Here is a 15026-nt window from a genome sequence, read left to right as displayed (position 1 = left end):
AAAAAAAAAAAAAAAAAAGACTTAACATTCTAAAGGAAGGGAGGAGGATACTTAATAGGTTGATATTGTATATATGTAATTACAATGATTGTAATGGGGAGGTAATATGATGGAGAATGGAATTTCAAATGGGAAAGTGTGGGGGTGGGGAGGGAGGGAATTACCATGGGATATATTTTATAATCATGGAAAATGTTAATAAAAATTTTTTAAAAATAAATAAAATAAAAAATAAAAATTGAGAAAAAAAAAGAATGCTCACATTTAAAATAAATAAATAAATAAATATACACCAAAAAAAAAAAAGACTTAACATTCTATTGTTCACATGCACATTTTCGTCATCTGTTCTTCTGTCGAAGGACACCTAGCTATTTAATAATCTTTTAGCCACTGTGAACAGTGCTGCAATAATAGTGTTACACTCAATACTCAAGGATCTCTTTGATATGCTGACTTGGAATCCACTGGATAAATTCCGAAGAGTAATACAGCTGGGTCATATGATAGATCTATTTTCAGTCTGAAGAACCTCCACACTGACTTCCATAGTGGCTAAACTAATTTACATTCTCGCCAGCAGTACACCAGAGTTTCTTTCTGTACCACTATTTGTTATTTGTTCTTGTATTTGCTGTTCTAACTGGGGTAAGTGGATTCTGTGGAATAAACCTAACCAAGGAACTGAAAAAACATCTATAGTGAAAATCCAAAACGCTGCAGAAAGAAATTGAAGACATCAGAAAATATAAACACTTTCTACACACATAGATTGGCAGAATAAATGTTATAAAAAATATATTACTGAAAGCAATATACAGATTCAACACAAACCCCATCAAAATCCCAATGAAAGGCTGGAGAGATGGCTTAGTGGTTAAGAGTGCTTGCTTGCAATATCTAACAGTCTGGGTATCTAGTCCCCAGTACCCACATAAAGCCAAATGCAGTAAGCAGCACATGCATCTGGAGCTGGTGTATGCAGCAGTAGAAAGCCCTGGCATGCCCAATCTCATTCTTCTCTCAAATAAATAAATATTTTTTAAAAGTTCTTTCAGGAACCAGGCGTGGTGGTGCATGCTTTTAATCCCAGCACTTGGGAGGCAGAGGTAGGAGGATCGCCATGAGTTTGAAACTACATAGTGAATTCCAGGTCAACATGAGCTGAAGTGAGACCCTACCTCGGAAAAAAAAAAAAAAAAAAAAAAAAATCTTTCAGGGCTGGAAAAATAGCTTAGCAGTTAAGGTGCTTGCCTGCATAGGCTAAGGACCCAGGCTCAGCTCAGCAGAACCCATGTAAGCCAGATGCACAAGGTGAAACATGTGTACAAGGTCACAAATGTGTACAAGATGGTGCACATGTCTGGAGTTCGACAGTAGTGGCTAGAGTCCATGGTTTGCCAATAACCTCTCTCGTGCTCTTATAATTAATTAATTAATTAATTAATTAATTAATTAAATACCTAAAATAATTTAAGCTAGGCATGGTGCTGTATGCCTTTAGTCCCAGTACTCAGGAGGCAACGGTAGGAGGATCTCCATGAGTCTGAGGCCACACTGAGATTACATAGTGAATTCCAGGTCACCCTGGGCTACAGTGCAACCCTACCCTGAAAAACAAAACAAAACAAAAAATTCTTTCCAATTCCAATGACAGTCATCACAGAACTAGGAAAAGAAAAAAATCCTTAAATTTCTATGGAAGCATAAAAGACCACAAATAGCCAAAATAATTCAAAGCAGAACCAGCAATGTTCATCTCAAGTTAAAGCTGACAGCCATAGTCACAAGAACAGCACTGTATGGGCACAAAAAAAGACCTGCAGAACAGTGGAATAAAGGACCCACACAGCTACAGACACTTGAGGTTTTAACAAATGTATTAAAAACATACACTGGAAAAAAGATAGTCTCTTTAACAAATGATAATGGGAAAAATGGGATTTCTGCTTGTAGAAAAACAAAACTAGATCCATATCTCTTACCTCGCACAAAATAAAACTGAAAATGAAAGACTTTAGGGTAAGACCTGAAGATTATAAACTGCTAAAGGAACACACAAATAAAGCACTTCAAAATATAGGTATTGGGCAGGACTTTCTGAAAAGCCTCCACTAAGGAAATAATGCCAAGAATTGACAAGTGGGATTAGGAAACAATAAAAATAGCTAGCAAAATGGGGTAAATCCACCCTTGCTTATTACACATGGAACATAGGGTTCACATCTAAAATATATAAAGAACTCAAAAAACCACAGACTATAAAACAAGTAACCCAATCAGTGGGCTAAGGAAATACACAGTTCTCACTAAGTAAACTAAAAATGGTCATTAAAAGCTGGGTATGATGTGGGCTAGATGGCTTAGCGGTTACAGCATTTGCCTATGAAGCCTAAGGACCTCAGTTCAATTCCCCAGCACCCATGTAAGCCAGATGCACAAGAGAGTGCATACATCTGGAGTTCGTTTACAGTGGCTAGAAGCCCCCTGGTGTGCCCATGCTCTCTCTCTGACCCCAAAATTAATTAATTATTTTTTTTTGAAAAGCTGGCTATGATGGTGCCACCTTTAATTCCAGCACTAGGGAGGCAGAGGTAGGAGGATCGCTATAAATTCATGGCCAGTCTGGCATTATGGAGTGAGTTCCAGGTCAGCCTGGGCTACAGTGGAAAAAAAAAAAAAAACTAACTAAAATAAAAGGTCATTAGATATATGGGTCACCACTAGCCATCAAGGAAATGCATCTTAATGAGTCTTTCCAACCCGAGATGCATGTTCAGGGTGGGGCTCATCTTCTTTCTTAAGTTACCACAAGTGAAAAAACTGCCTTGTTTCCATAACATCTGTTTTCCTTTGTCTCCCATCACCTTTCTTTTATTTCTTGTTTGTTGCACGCTATCTCTGTCATATTTAGAAGTCTACTGTGTGTTTCCTTAAATTTTATTATTTATTTGAGAGAAAGACACAAGGAGAAAGAGAGAGGGAGGAGGGCGGAGAGAGAGAGAGAGGGAGGCGGGGGGGGGGGGGGGATGGACTCCAGCCACTACAAAAAAACTCCAGACGCATGTGCCACCTTATGCGTCTGGCTTACATGGGTCCTGAGAAACTGAACAGATGTCCTTTGGCTTTTCCTAAGCCATGCCTTCAGCCCCCTATTGTGCATATTTTAACTCAGCAAGAAAACAATCAAGCTGATTCAACATGCAAGAATGCAAGGATGGGCTGGAGACATGGCTTCGTGGTTAAGCGCTTGCCTGTGAAGCCTAAGGATCCAGGTTTGAGGCTTGATTCCCCAGAACCCACGTAAGCCAGATGCACAAGGGGGCACATACATCTGGAGTTCCTTTGCAGTGGCTGGAGGCCCTGACACACTCATATATTCCTCCGGACTCCCTCCCCCTCTCTCTGCTTCTTTCTCTGTCTGTCACTCTCAAATAAATAAATAAATAAATAAATAAATGCAAGGATGGATGAATATAACCAAAACCACATTAGTACAATGGAATAGAACAGAACACATTACCATCTTAATGCAAAAAAAAAGAAATTTGTCAAAATTCAATACCTTTTCATGATAAAAACATGTAACAAACCAGGTGTCAGTGTCAGAGATTCCTCCCTTTCCAAAGTGGGATATTCCTCCAAAGGGCCTTCTCTAGACAACCTGGCTCCCTGAACTCACACCTCCTTCACTCCCTCACCTCCTCCAGCCCTATATATGACAAGGAGTATAAAAACCTGCTGGAACTAGGCACACTCTTTCCACTCCTTCTGCCCCCACTTCACTATGTGGGCGTATGTATATTCCCTGTGTCTTCCTGCTTCTTCCTGAGCTCACAGATATTGGTCGATCTCTGCTTTCCCCACTTACCTGTGTGCCTTCTTTCTTTCTCTCCCATTTCTCTCTCCCTTTCTCATATTTCCCTCCCTTCTGTCTCTCCTCTCTCTTCCCCTCACACCTCTCCCTTACTTCCTTCTTTGTCCACGGCCACCTACAATCAGAGCCCACCCAGACCCCTTCTGCCATGTGTCACAGGCCCTGGCAGGAATTCTGCCAAGTCAACACCTCAACTTCCACAAACTGGCACCTGCAAGTTCCCACTTCCTGCTGGCAACGTCCATAGCCACAAACACCTGAGCACTGGCTCTCAATTTGGGGTACATTAATAAAGAACATTAATTTATAATACCAATGTATGTTTCTGGTCTCAATCTCCCATTTTCTAAAAAAAGTGACACTTGGAATAGAAGGAAATTTGCTTAAAATTCGGGCATTTGTGTTCATTAGATTTCGGTTGCTATGACAAAATACCTGAAAAAACAACTTAAGAGAAACAGTTTTGGAGGGTCCATGGTTGCTTGCCCCTTTGTGGCTGCTGGCTGCCTCACTGCTGTAAGCCTCTGGTAAGGCTGAGCATCATGTCAGGGAGAACACAATGGAACAAAACTGCTCAGCTTCTGGTAACCAGAAAGCAAAGGGAGAAAAAGAGAAAGGAGACCAAGACAAAATCTCCTCCAGTGATGAACTTCCTTCAGCCATGCTCAACCTTCTAAAGCTTCTATCACCTCCCACTAACACATCTAGTTATCAATCCACTATTTCATCAATCCATTCACTAGGTCAGAGGCCTCATGATCCAAATAGCTCCTAGAAATCCATTAGGTAAAAACCAAGTCTTTAGCATATGATATCCAGGGGACACTTTTAACTCCAAACCATAAAAGTCTCTGAACAAGTATTTTAGGAAGATTCGCAACTACTATCATACTCAATGTTGAAGAACTGAAAGATTTCCTCCACAGATTATAAGAACCCTGACTTACCATTTTCAGTATGCAAAGTAAATTAAATTATCTTTGTTAATGGATGACATAATAATATATTCAAAAAACATAATGTACATGCATGCATACATACACACATATATATACAACCAGAAATAATCTTTTCAGCAAAGCATGACTTTCAAACTCATACAGAATTAGAGGCACTGAATAAGAAAATGATTATTTTTAATATTATGTTAAAGTTTATGCATTTACTTATTTATTTGCATGTGTGTATGTGCACACGTGTGTATACAGACATGCCACAGTCTCTTGCTGCTGTAAACAGGAAGTTGGGCTTTGCAAGTAAGTACCATTAACTGCTGAGTCATCTCCCCAGACACCAAAATGATATTTAAAATAAATTAAGCTTTTAAGATTCATACTTCCCAAACTACAAAGCCACAATAATTAAAAATAATAACAACAACATTAGAACAGAGAGCCCAGAAAGAACCCTCACACCTACATATCATTCTTTGTACATTCTGCAGTGCAGGGGATCAAATCCAAGGCCATTTGTATGCTAGCCAAGTCCTCTACCACTGAGCTACATCCACAGGACAAGTGTTTCCAACAAAAGGTGGGGAAAAACTGAATGTCCATGTTCAAAACAATGAAGCTAAAACCTCATACTGTGTAGTGGTTTGAAGGTAAAATTGAATTCAGAAGTAATGGACTGGTATATTTGACAGAAGAAAGTACAGAGCAGAAAGATATAAAAAATATAAAGCTTAATAGAGAAAGAAATATAATCAAGTCTGAAGTCCCAGGCCCAGAGACTCTAACTGTCAAAGAGATGAGCACTGTTAAAGACGGGCCAGATATTTTGCACTGGGCCATTTGGGAAATGCCCTGAAAGGAACCCTAACCTACAGAAGGAACAAGCACACAGAAATGCACATTCCTTTGAAAGGAGGAACACTAAAGGAGTTGCTGCTCCTCAAGACCCAACCTCATACCTCCCCCACCCCATTTACAAATTTGATGGCAAAGTCCACCTAGCACGGGTTTAGAAGCATGAGAATGCAGGAGCTAAGGTCATGAAGGGCACACGGTTCTGAAAATGGCAATGTGATTCAAGGTTGAAATCTCTGCATGGAGGTCCTATGAGTCCATGGCATGGAGCTGTGAAGATGAACTGTGGTTTGTGGTGGAGACCCCAGGATTTTGGAGATGCCAGGACTGTGGTATAGCCTCCAAGGAAAGCTGCTGGCTGGGGGGGATCTTCCCAGGCTATGGGCAGCACAACTGGAGGGAGCTACTTGACTCTTTGGAGCATGACATCAGAGGTCCCAGGAGCCAGACAGAGCTGCAGGACTTGATGTATGTGCCCTTGTGGTTTTCTATCTTGCATTGGTCCAGTCTTTCCTCACAATGCCTTCTTTTGTCGATGGGAATGTTTATGCTATCGTGTGTTGGAAGTATTTAACATGCGTTCTGATTTTACAGGCTCAATGTTAAGAGACTGTCTTCATCCTCATATAAGATTTTGGACTTTACAATAATGTTGCAATTGGTAAAGACTATGAGGACTTTTAAGTTGGAGTGAATGCATTTTGCATCAGAACAAATGCACACATGCCTCCTGACAGGCAGAAAGTCAAGAATGTGTAACTACAATCTAACCTCAAGACTCACTGGACAAGTCAAATCAAGAGTGTCTACAAAATCACGGGCCTGTGCTCTTCCATGCTGTCAAGGACATGGCAGAACAAAGAAAGACTCAGCCTTATTCAGACTAAAAAGAGAATGGAGAGAGCAGGGCAATCATGGTATATGCCTATACTACCTGAGAGGCTGCCAGAAGTCTGAGGCCATCCTGGGCTTTAATAGTTCATTCTAAGCCTGTGTGTGTGTGTGTCTGTCTGTCTGTCTGTCTTCCCCTCCCCTTCCTTCTCCTCCCCTCCCCTCCCTCCCTCTCTCCCTCTCTCTCTCTTTCTCTCTGAGGGAGCATAGATTCTGACTGACTGAAGAAAGACAGTAACTAAATGTTTGACCCTCAACAGGATCCTAGACCAAAGAAATTTTCTGTTGTTGTTGCTACATATGTTAATAGGATTAAGGCTGAGACCTGGCCAGACACAGTAGTTGTATCTACAGTCATTTAGGATAGGATACAGTAAAACACTTAGATGTTAAGACATTCTTGTGTGACTTATGCTCAAGCAAGTCATTAAGATAGAAGAATATTGTGTGTAATGCAGCACAAGAATGATACAGAAAATGTGATAAATATTAAATTTGAAGAATGTAAGAACTTGCTACTTTGACAACTTATTTTAAAGCCTGAAATTATTCGATAATAAATAAAAACAAATAAAACTAGCTAAAAGGAACTGTTTATTTGTTGCTAATTATACTTAAATCATCTTTTACTATAGCCTACTAAACAGATCATAACAACTTAGAATTGGATGAAAAATGTATTATCTCACCCTGACCTCTCAATTTACACATAAAAATGAAATCAGATGACTTGCTCAAGATACCTAGGTCAAGGCAAAGCAAAGACAGCTTAGATTTAGACAACTCTAAATCACCTCAGCTATCTTTCCACCATCCTATCATGTCTCTTGACACCTTTATATTGCTGTCTATCCCAAAGTGTGACACATAAAACTAGTTCCCTATATCCACTCCCACATTCTAATTTTCTAGAATGACACACTACTTTCAGACAATCTAAATTTTATTCTTAAAATGAGCCTAAGTATCACTGCTCCCAAAACCTTTCCCTACTATTTTCAACAAGAATGCAGAGACCAAAATGTACATCAAATACTGTAGAAAATGTTAAAAATACAAAATTAACACACTTTGCTGTGAGATCTATGATGACAGAGACCAAGTCTGTACTATCCATCACTGATTAGCACACAATAAATACTCAAATTATTACTGGATTTTACAAAATAAAAGATAATCCACTGTGCAGGAACAAAACATGTACAAATAATCATATCAGTAATGGTAACAAAGTGCCACAGATAAGGAGGCTCCTTTTGCAAAATGAGATCTGAAAAGTCTTCAGAGATTTGTAGATAGAAGATTTCAACACTCAGCAGACAGTGGAGGGTGGTGGGAAGTAAGTATGGGAATTTAGATATAACATCCAAAGGCAAGAAAATATGTGTCATTTCTACAGAATTTTTAAACTTGGGCTTACCTATTGTTGCTGCAAGTTCTGGATCAAAAGTATCATCTGTGAACCTCAAGAGCAGGCTAAAAGAGAGTTCAAAACACAAATTAGGAACATTTCTAATCATGTGATGAATGTGTCCACAATTAATCTACTTTGTTCTTAAGTAAATAAGGAAAGCTAATGGGTCTGCACCCAGGAATACAATCACCTCAGTGCAGGTGTATGCAGAGGATCTAAATTACTGGGAAGGCAGTAACTGATTTGAAAATCCCCAAGAACAAAAGAGACTACTAACAATACATGCCCTATACTCTCCTACATGTTTACCCAGGGTGACAAATTTTGTTTTTAAAGTCTGTGTTGGCTTGCTTCTGAGAGGTGATCCTGGGACTGTGGAGGAAAGTACAGCAGTCTCTCAAAATGCAATAAACTCAGTTCTTTCCTTCTACATTCCCTAAAAACTGTGGCAAAAACACAGCCTCTTATAACAGTCTGGAGACCATAGGGATAGTAAAACAGAAGACAGAAAGATCAATGAAGCCAGGCAAGTCCTAGGTAAGGCCAAACCAAACAGGCAATGAGGAGTGGGAGAAGGCTTTTAAGGAAAGGTGTACTAAGAACTGCTCCATGTTTTGGAAAGTTGATGCCAAAAAGGAGAAAAATCAACAGAAGACAACTGCCATGGTAACAGTGAAAGGAAAGGAAAGGAAGGAAGGACTGAGGCTGATAATTGTAAAGTGGGAAAGAAAAGGCCAGATTAGAAAGGTGCACCAAGAGCTGGAGAAATGGCTTAGCAGTCAAGATGCTTGCCTATGAAATCTAAGGACCAAGGTTTGATTCCCCAGGAACCATTAAGTCAGTGCACAAGGTGGCACATGCATCTGGAGTTTGTTTATGGTGGCTAGAAGCCCTGGTGTAGCCATTCTCTATCTACCTCTTTCTCTCTCTCAAATAAAATTTAAAAACAGCAAAAAAAAAAAAGTGCACAAAGACTTTGTGTCCCACAGTATTATTTACTGACAATGAGGCAGAACTGTCAGTGATCAGACACTCTTCTCTCACACTGATGTCACTGATGTCTAACATACAAGATTAGACTACTAGCCTGTTGAAATTCAAGGAAATATCTATCCAGCATCTGAATTAGTGAAAATTTATTAGATTATTTCTGCTGGTTGTGACTATTGCTACTGGAGATATTTCTTTTGTCCCAGAATAAATGGCAAAACACAATAGCCTCCTGGTAGTTTCCAAATCCAATGTTACTAAAGACATTTAAAGAATTAACTCTTCATTTCTTATATTTCCAATAAGACTGTCACTGCAGAATCAAAGTATCACAGAATTAAGTTTCTATTAACATCTTGACTTAACTTCTCTACCTTCAATATTAGTTAAGCAACAAAACTAAAAGGACTCTTGATGAATACTTATATAAAAGAAAATCCTGGACTGGGATGGCTTAACAGTTAAAGCGCTTGCCTGTGAAGCCTAAGGACCCAGGTTGAATTTCCCCAGAACCCAAGTAAGCCAGATACACAAGGTGGCACATGCATCTAGTTTGTTTACAGTGGTTGAAGGCCCTGGTGTGCCCATTCTCTCTCTCCTTCTCTATCTCCCTTTCTTTCTCTCAATAAAATGAGATAATAAACTTTTTTAAAGATTAAAAAATTCTTTATGGGGCTGGAGAGATAGCTTAGCACTTAAGGCACTTGCCTATGAAGCCTAAAGACCCAGGTTCAATTCCTCAGTACTCATGTAAGCCAGATGCACAAGATGGTGCATGCATCTGAAGTCTGGCTGTAGTGGCTAGAAGCCCTGGTACTCCCATTTTCTCTCTGTCTCTCTCTAATAAATAAAATATTTTAAAAAATTATTTTGTGGGCTAGAGAGATGGCTTAGTGGTTAAAACATTTGCCTACAGAGCCAAAGAACCCAGGTTCAATCTCCCAGGACCCAGGTAAGCCAGATATACAAGGAGGCACATGCATCTGGAGTTCATTTGCAGCAGCTGGAGGTCCTGGCATGCCCATGTTCTCTCTCTCAAATAAATAAAAATAATTTTTTAAATTATTTCGTTACAGTACACTCAGTTATCTATCATTTAAGACAGAAAAGCCATGTATCTATACTCAGTCATCATTGAAAACATTGCTACAAAAACACAGGTTAAGGGCTGAAAACAGCTCCCTGGTAGCGCACTTGGCCAGCATGTGTTAGGCCATCACTGCAAACAAAAACACAGATTAACATAACTGTGTATAGCAATGGTAACAATACCACAAAAATATAAGCAATAAACTTGACTATGTTTTATAGAATGTAACGACAAGGCCAAGACAGTCAGCCAGAAACCTTTTTTTAAATTGATAATCCTTACAACAGCCCTCATTATTAATGGTCCATTGTTAGGAAAGAGGGAAGTGGTAATATTAGTATGAAGCAACACATTTTAGTACAAACTCTGAGTTCACATAGTTATCTTTGTCAGGAGTACCCAGGCACTCTAAATGTATTCTAAACTCCATGTAAGCATTTTTCTAGGTGGAGTCTATTACAACTTAAAAGGTATCCACTATCCGAAAATGATTAAGAATTGCTGTTTTGTGGGGAGGGTGTCGTATGCGCTCGTTTATATGTATGTTCGTGTGTGTGAGTACAGGTGTATGCTGGTGCTTATATACACGTGCTCAAGTGTAGAGGTGAAAGGTCAATGTCAAGTGTCTCCTTTGCTCTCTGCCTTATTTACTAAAGCAGGGTCTCTCAATGAATGGAGCTCTCTGATGGAGCTGGTCCAGCTAGCAAGTTCCCCACCTCCTGCGCACTGGATTTATAGGTATGCTCCACCACACCCAGCATTTACATGGGCATTTGGGATCCATGGTCAAGTCTTCACACTTGGGCAGCTGTCACTTTACCCACTGAGCCACTACCCCAATCCCAAGAATCACTGTTCTTATGGTGCATATTTATACAAATAAATCTATATTTTCAAAGTTAAAGCAGCAAAATATTGCTCATGTAGATGGAAGGAGCAACTACCACTATGCCATTTAGATAAAATTTTAATACACAATGTGAAGGAACCTAATCTTGACACTTGAGAAGCTGAGGCAGGAGGACTGCTGTGATTTCAAGGGCAACGTGGCTAATGAATGAGTTCTAGGCCTACCTGGGCTAGCAGAGAGATTCTGTCTTTAAAAAGAAAAAACTCCACTGCTGAAGGCACATGCTTTAGCTGCAGGACAGAGAAATCAAGCTGAATGAGATCTCATCATGTTGGAGGGTGCTATGCAAGTCGCTGGGGGAGAAGCAATATCTCCAGCCCTCAAAATATTTCTTAATTTAAAAATAAAATTAGGGCTGGAAAGATGGCTTAGCAGTTAAGGAGGTTGCCTGCAAAGCCTAAGAACTCATGTTCAAATCTCCAGGTCCCTCTACAGTGGCTAGATAGACCACAGTAGCCAGACTAGAGAGACAAGCAGACAATGTCGCACATGTGCCACAAGGGGGAGCACGTTTCGGGATCGTGTCCACAGTGGCTGAGGACCCTGGCGTGACCATGCTCTCTTTCCACCCCCACTTCTCTTACAATGAGTGAATGAATAAATAAGTAACATTTAGAAATGAAATTAGCCTGAAAACAGAAATGGAAGTAGACTGTATGGTAATTTAAGATAAAAGAAGGTATCTATCTACATTCCAATGCAGTTCTTGATGTACTCTGCTGTACTTTTACTTCTCCAAGCTAGGTTACAGAATCATAGACTATAAATTTGACAGTAGACAGCAGTAGAGAAATTTATGTTTGAGGCCCCTCAGTTTCCCAATGAAGTCCACATGTTCAAGCATCACATACAAGGTCACACAAGCAACAGCACTGGTTTCATAACCCCAATGTCAAGGTCTTTCTAACACTCTAACAGCATGAAATAAACTAGAAAAACTCACTACTTCAAGTTAAGTTATCCTTTGTTACAATAATTTCTCAATATCACAAGTGCCATCTCAACTGGTCTAGCTCTGTTAAAAAAAAAAAAAATGAGTAGTTACAACCTTCAAGATCATGTCTATCGCATTGTATTAATTTGCCTTAAAAGATGTAGGCTTCTTCTACAAGTATCTTTTCTTCTTGTCTTGCCCACAGAGATAAGGGCTGTCAAAGATGTTCTACATAGCTCATCACAAAGATATGCTAGCTTCCTGGATCTAACTTTTTTTTTTTTTTAAGTTTTTTGGTTCATTTTTTATTTATTTGAGAGCGACAGACATAGAGAGAAAGACACATAGAGGGAAAGAGAGAGAATGGGCGCGCCAGGGCTTCCAGCCACTGCAAACGAACTCCAGACGCGTGCGCCCCCTTGTACATCTGGCTAACGTGGGACCTGGGGAACCGAGCCTCGAACCGGGGTCCTTAGGCTTCACAGGCAAGCGCTTAACCGCTAAGCCATCTCTCCAGCCCCTAACTCTTTTTTGAAGATAAAGTTTTGTTAAGAGTAGTTCATACGTCATCATTAAGTATTGAAGACAATTTTAAAACTCATGTGGTCCAAGTTAAGATGTCTTGTCTAGGGGAGTGAATACAGGAGACAAGTCCACTTAAATAGACTTTAGAAGGGGAATTACAACCAGGTCTGGTACCACATGTCTGTAATCCCAGCTCTTTGGGGGGCTGAGGTACGAGGATTATAAATTCCAGGCCAGTCTTGGCTACATAAGTATCAAGTTCCAAACCAGCCTAGGTTACTTATCCAGACACTGTCTCAAGAAATAAAATACAATAATAAAAAAGAAACTTCAACTATGTGGTGACATTCACTGACCCTCCAAATAACACTACATAAAATTCTAACATACCTCAATTCATTGTCCATTCAATACATGTAAACATATATTTGTATGTGTATGTATATATAGATATGGATATACACATACATATGTACACAAAGTATCAGTCAACCACATATTGGGTTGAAATGACAATTTGTTATTCCTGATTTCAAAAACAGCTCTCTTAATCGGGCAAAGCAGTGCATAACTGTACCCAGTACTTTGGAGGTTCAGGGAAAAGGATCCACACATCCAGACCAGCCCTGACCACATAAGACGACCCTGTCTCAAAAACCAAAAAAAGACAGTAAAACAAACAGCAATCTCACATGCCTTTATTTTAATGAGGGTCCTAGGCCAAGGAAAAATGGAGAAAAGATCATGAGGCTACAGAATGATCAACATACTTTTAAACAATTATGTACAAAAAATAGCAATTATAAACATTTTATTCACTACTTTCACATACCATACTATTTTGGTGTGTTTAATTTATTTGTTGGAATATTGAAATCTTTTGCTATGGTATACAAAGAATACACATTTAGTGAGAAAAACTGAGAAAAATGCATTGTCAAACTTAAAAAAAAAAACAAACATAAAACTGCTGGGTGTGGTGGCTCACGCCTTTAATCGCAGCACTCAGGAGGGAGAAGTAGGAGGATGATTGTGAGTTTGAGGCCACCCAGGGACTACATAGTGAATTCCAGGTCAGACTGGGCCAGAGCGAGACCCTACCTCGAAAAATAATATATATCTTCAGGATTATTTAATAAGGTTGCAAATCCCTGAATGGATAAAAATGTAAAGATTTTATGAAGCTTTAAAAGTGAAACAATAGTAAGTCAAACAGACGGAATCATACCAGGAGGTAAAGTCACAGATGAAATGGCTTACAACCCCTCCCCGCTCCCCGGAGCGTAAACACTGTGTGAAGAAGGAGAAAGCGAGACGACGACGACGTAGCCCTCGGCCCTCCCAGGATGACTTCACCCGGAGAGCTCGGTTCAGGCCTGGAAGAACGCACAGCCCTCCGGCGGCACCACCGAGACGCCCCTAACTCCCTAACTCCCCGCCCGGGCCACCGTCAACCGTGCCAAGAACAGGGTCAAAGCAGAAAGCGACGTCGCGGGGTTTTTCCCGAGGCGCCGACAGCTCGGGCCTCCCTCAGCCCGTCTGCCTCCCAGATGCACTTTCGGGAGCGGGTGCGCTTTTCCTCCGGGCACGACCGGCGCGTTCCTCCCGCTCCTGGCGAAGGCGCAGCCGCCCAGGCCCTCGCCCGGCCGGCGGGCACCGCGGAGGAAGCGCCCTAGGCCGCGCGGCAGGGGCCGGGGACGCGACCCGAAACTTCGGCGGCAGAACGTCCTTACGTCGTGGAGGAATCTCGGGGGGCGGAGGGCGGGGAGACAGGCGCCCCGAGACCCGGGGGCCGGGGGCGAGGCCGAGGGACAGGGGGCACGGGGCCCGAGCCGCCGCCCCGCCCTGGGGAGCGCGGAGGACGGGGAGGACCGCGGAGGACGAGAAGGAGCGGCCTCCGCGGAGGGCCGCCGGGCGAAGCCGGGCCTGGCGGACGGAGGCCGCAGCCCCGGGGCGCGGCGGCGCGGGAGCCGGCCGGGGGCGCGCGCGGCCCGGCACCCCTCGGAGCGAGCGGCGCGGGGCGGGGCGGCCGAGCCCGCCGTTGACCGTTCCCTCCGCCGCCTCCCAGTCCCCGCGGCCGCCTCACCTGGACTTGCCCACCCCGCTCTCGCCTATGATGAGGATCTTCAGCGTGGTCAACACGTCCTCGTCCATGCTGAGCCCGCTCCGCTCCGCTCCGGCCGCTCGCCCAGCTCGGCGTGCCCCGACCCGTCAGCGCCGCCGCGCATGCGCCGCGCCGCGCCCCGCCCCGCGGCCGCCACCTTCGCTCCGCACGGCGTCTGGAGGTTGCGGAAGCCGAGGACGCCCCACTTCCGCCTGCAGGCCGCTCTGCGTCTGCGCACGCACAGGCTGTGTGTGTTTTTTTCCCTGGGGGCGTGTCCCTCCTCTGCGCAAGCGCAGATGGGGAGAGCCGTGAGCAAAGTCCTGAGCCTCAGACTCCACCCCCGACGCTAGCTCTTCGCTCCTGACGGCGTAATCTGGACGTGACTGAGCTGGGGGGCCACAGACGTGAGCACCTGATTTAGCAGCTGCCCTGGACAGCTGTGCTGCGGTGCATATTGCGGGGTCTTGGGGTCTGTTTTTGAGT

At 42.4% G+C, this 15026-nt stretch overlaps 1 protein-coding gene across 2 annotated transcripts in view; it reads right to left on the bottom strand.

The window, feature by feature from the left end:
* Rab18 (RAB18, member RAS oncogene family) overlaps nt 1-14659 on the bottom strand; it is a 36656-nt gene extending 21997 nt beyond the window's left edge. Inside the window, exons 1-2 of one of the 2 annotated variants that reach the window (XM_045150675.1) lie at nt 14526-14659; nt 7997-8052 (exon numbers count right to left, since the gene is read on the bottom strand). In XM_045150675.1, the coding sequence (XP_045006610.1) occupies nt 7997-8052; nt 14526-14593 (124 nt within the window). In that variant the 5' untranslated portion in view covers nt 14594-14659. The remainder of the gene's footprint in view (nt 1-7996; nt 8053-14525) is intronic. The other variant, XM_045150676.1, reaches the window with a different exon arrangement.
* Nucleotides 14660-15026: the final 367 nt, after the last annotated feature.

Source organism: Jaculus jaculus, chromosome 5 (assembly GCF_020740685.1).
Source record: "Jaculus jaculus isolate mJacJac1 chromosome 5, mJacJac1.mat.Y.cur, whole genome shotgun sequence".
NCBI lineage: Eukaryota > Metazoa > Chordata > Mammalia > Rodentia > Dipodidae > Jaculus > Jaculus jaculus.
Note: the sequence above shows the minus strand (reverse complement) of the source record. Positions and strands in the feature narration are given on the sequence as shown.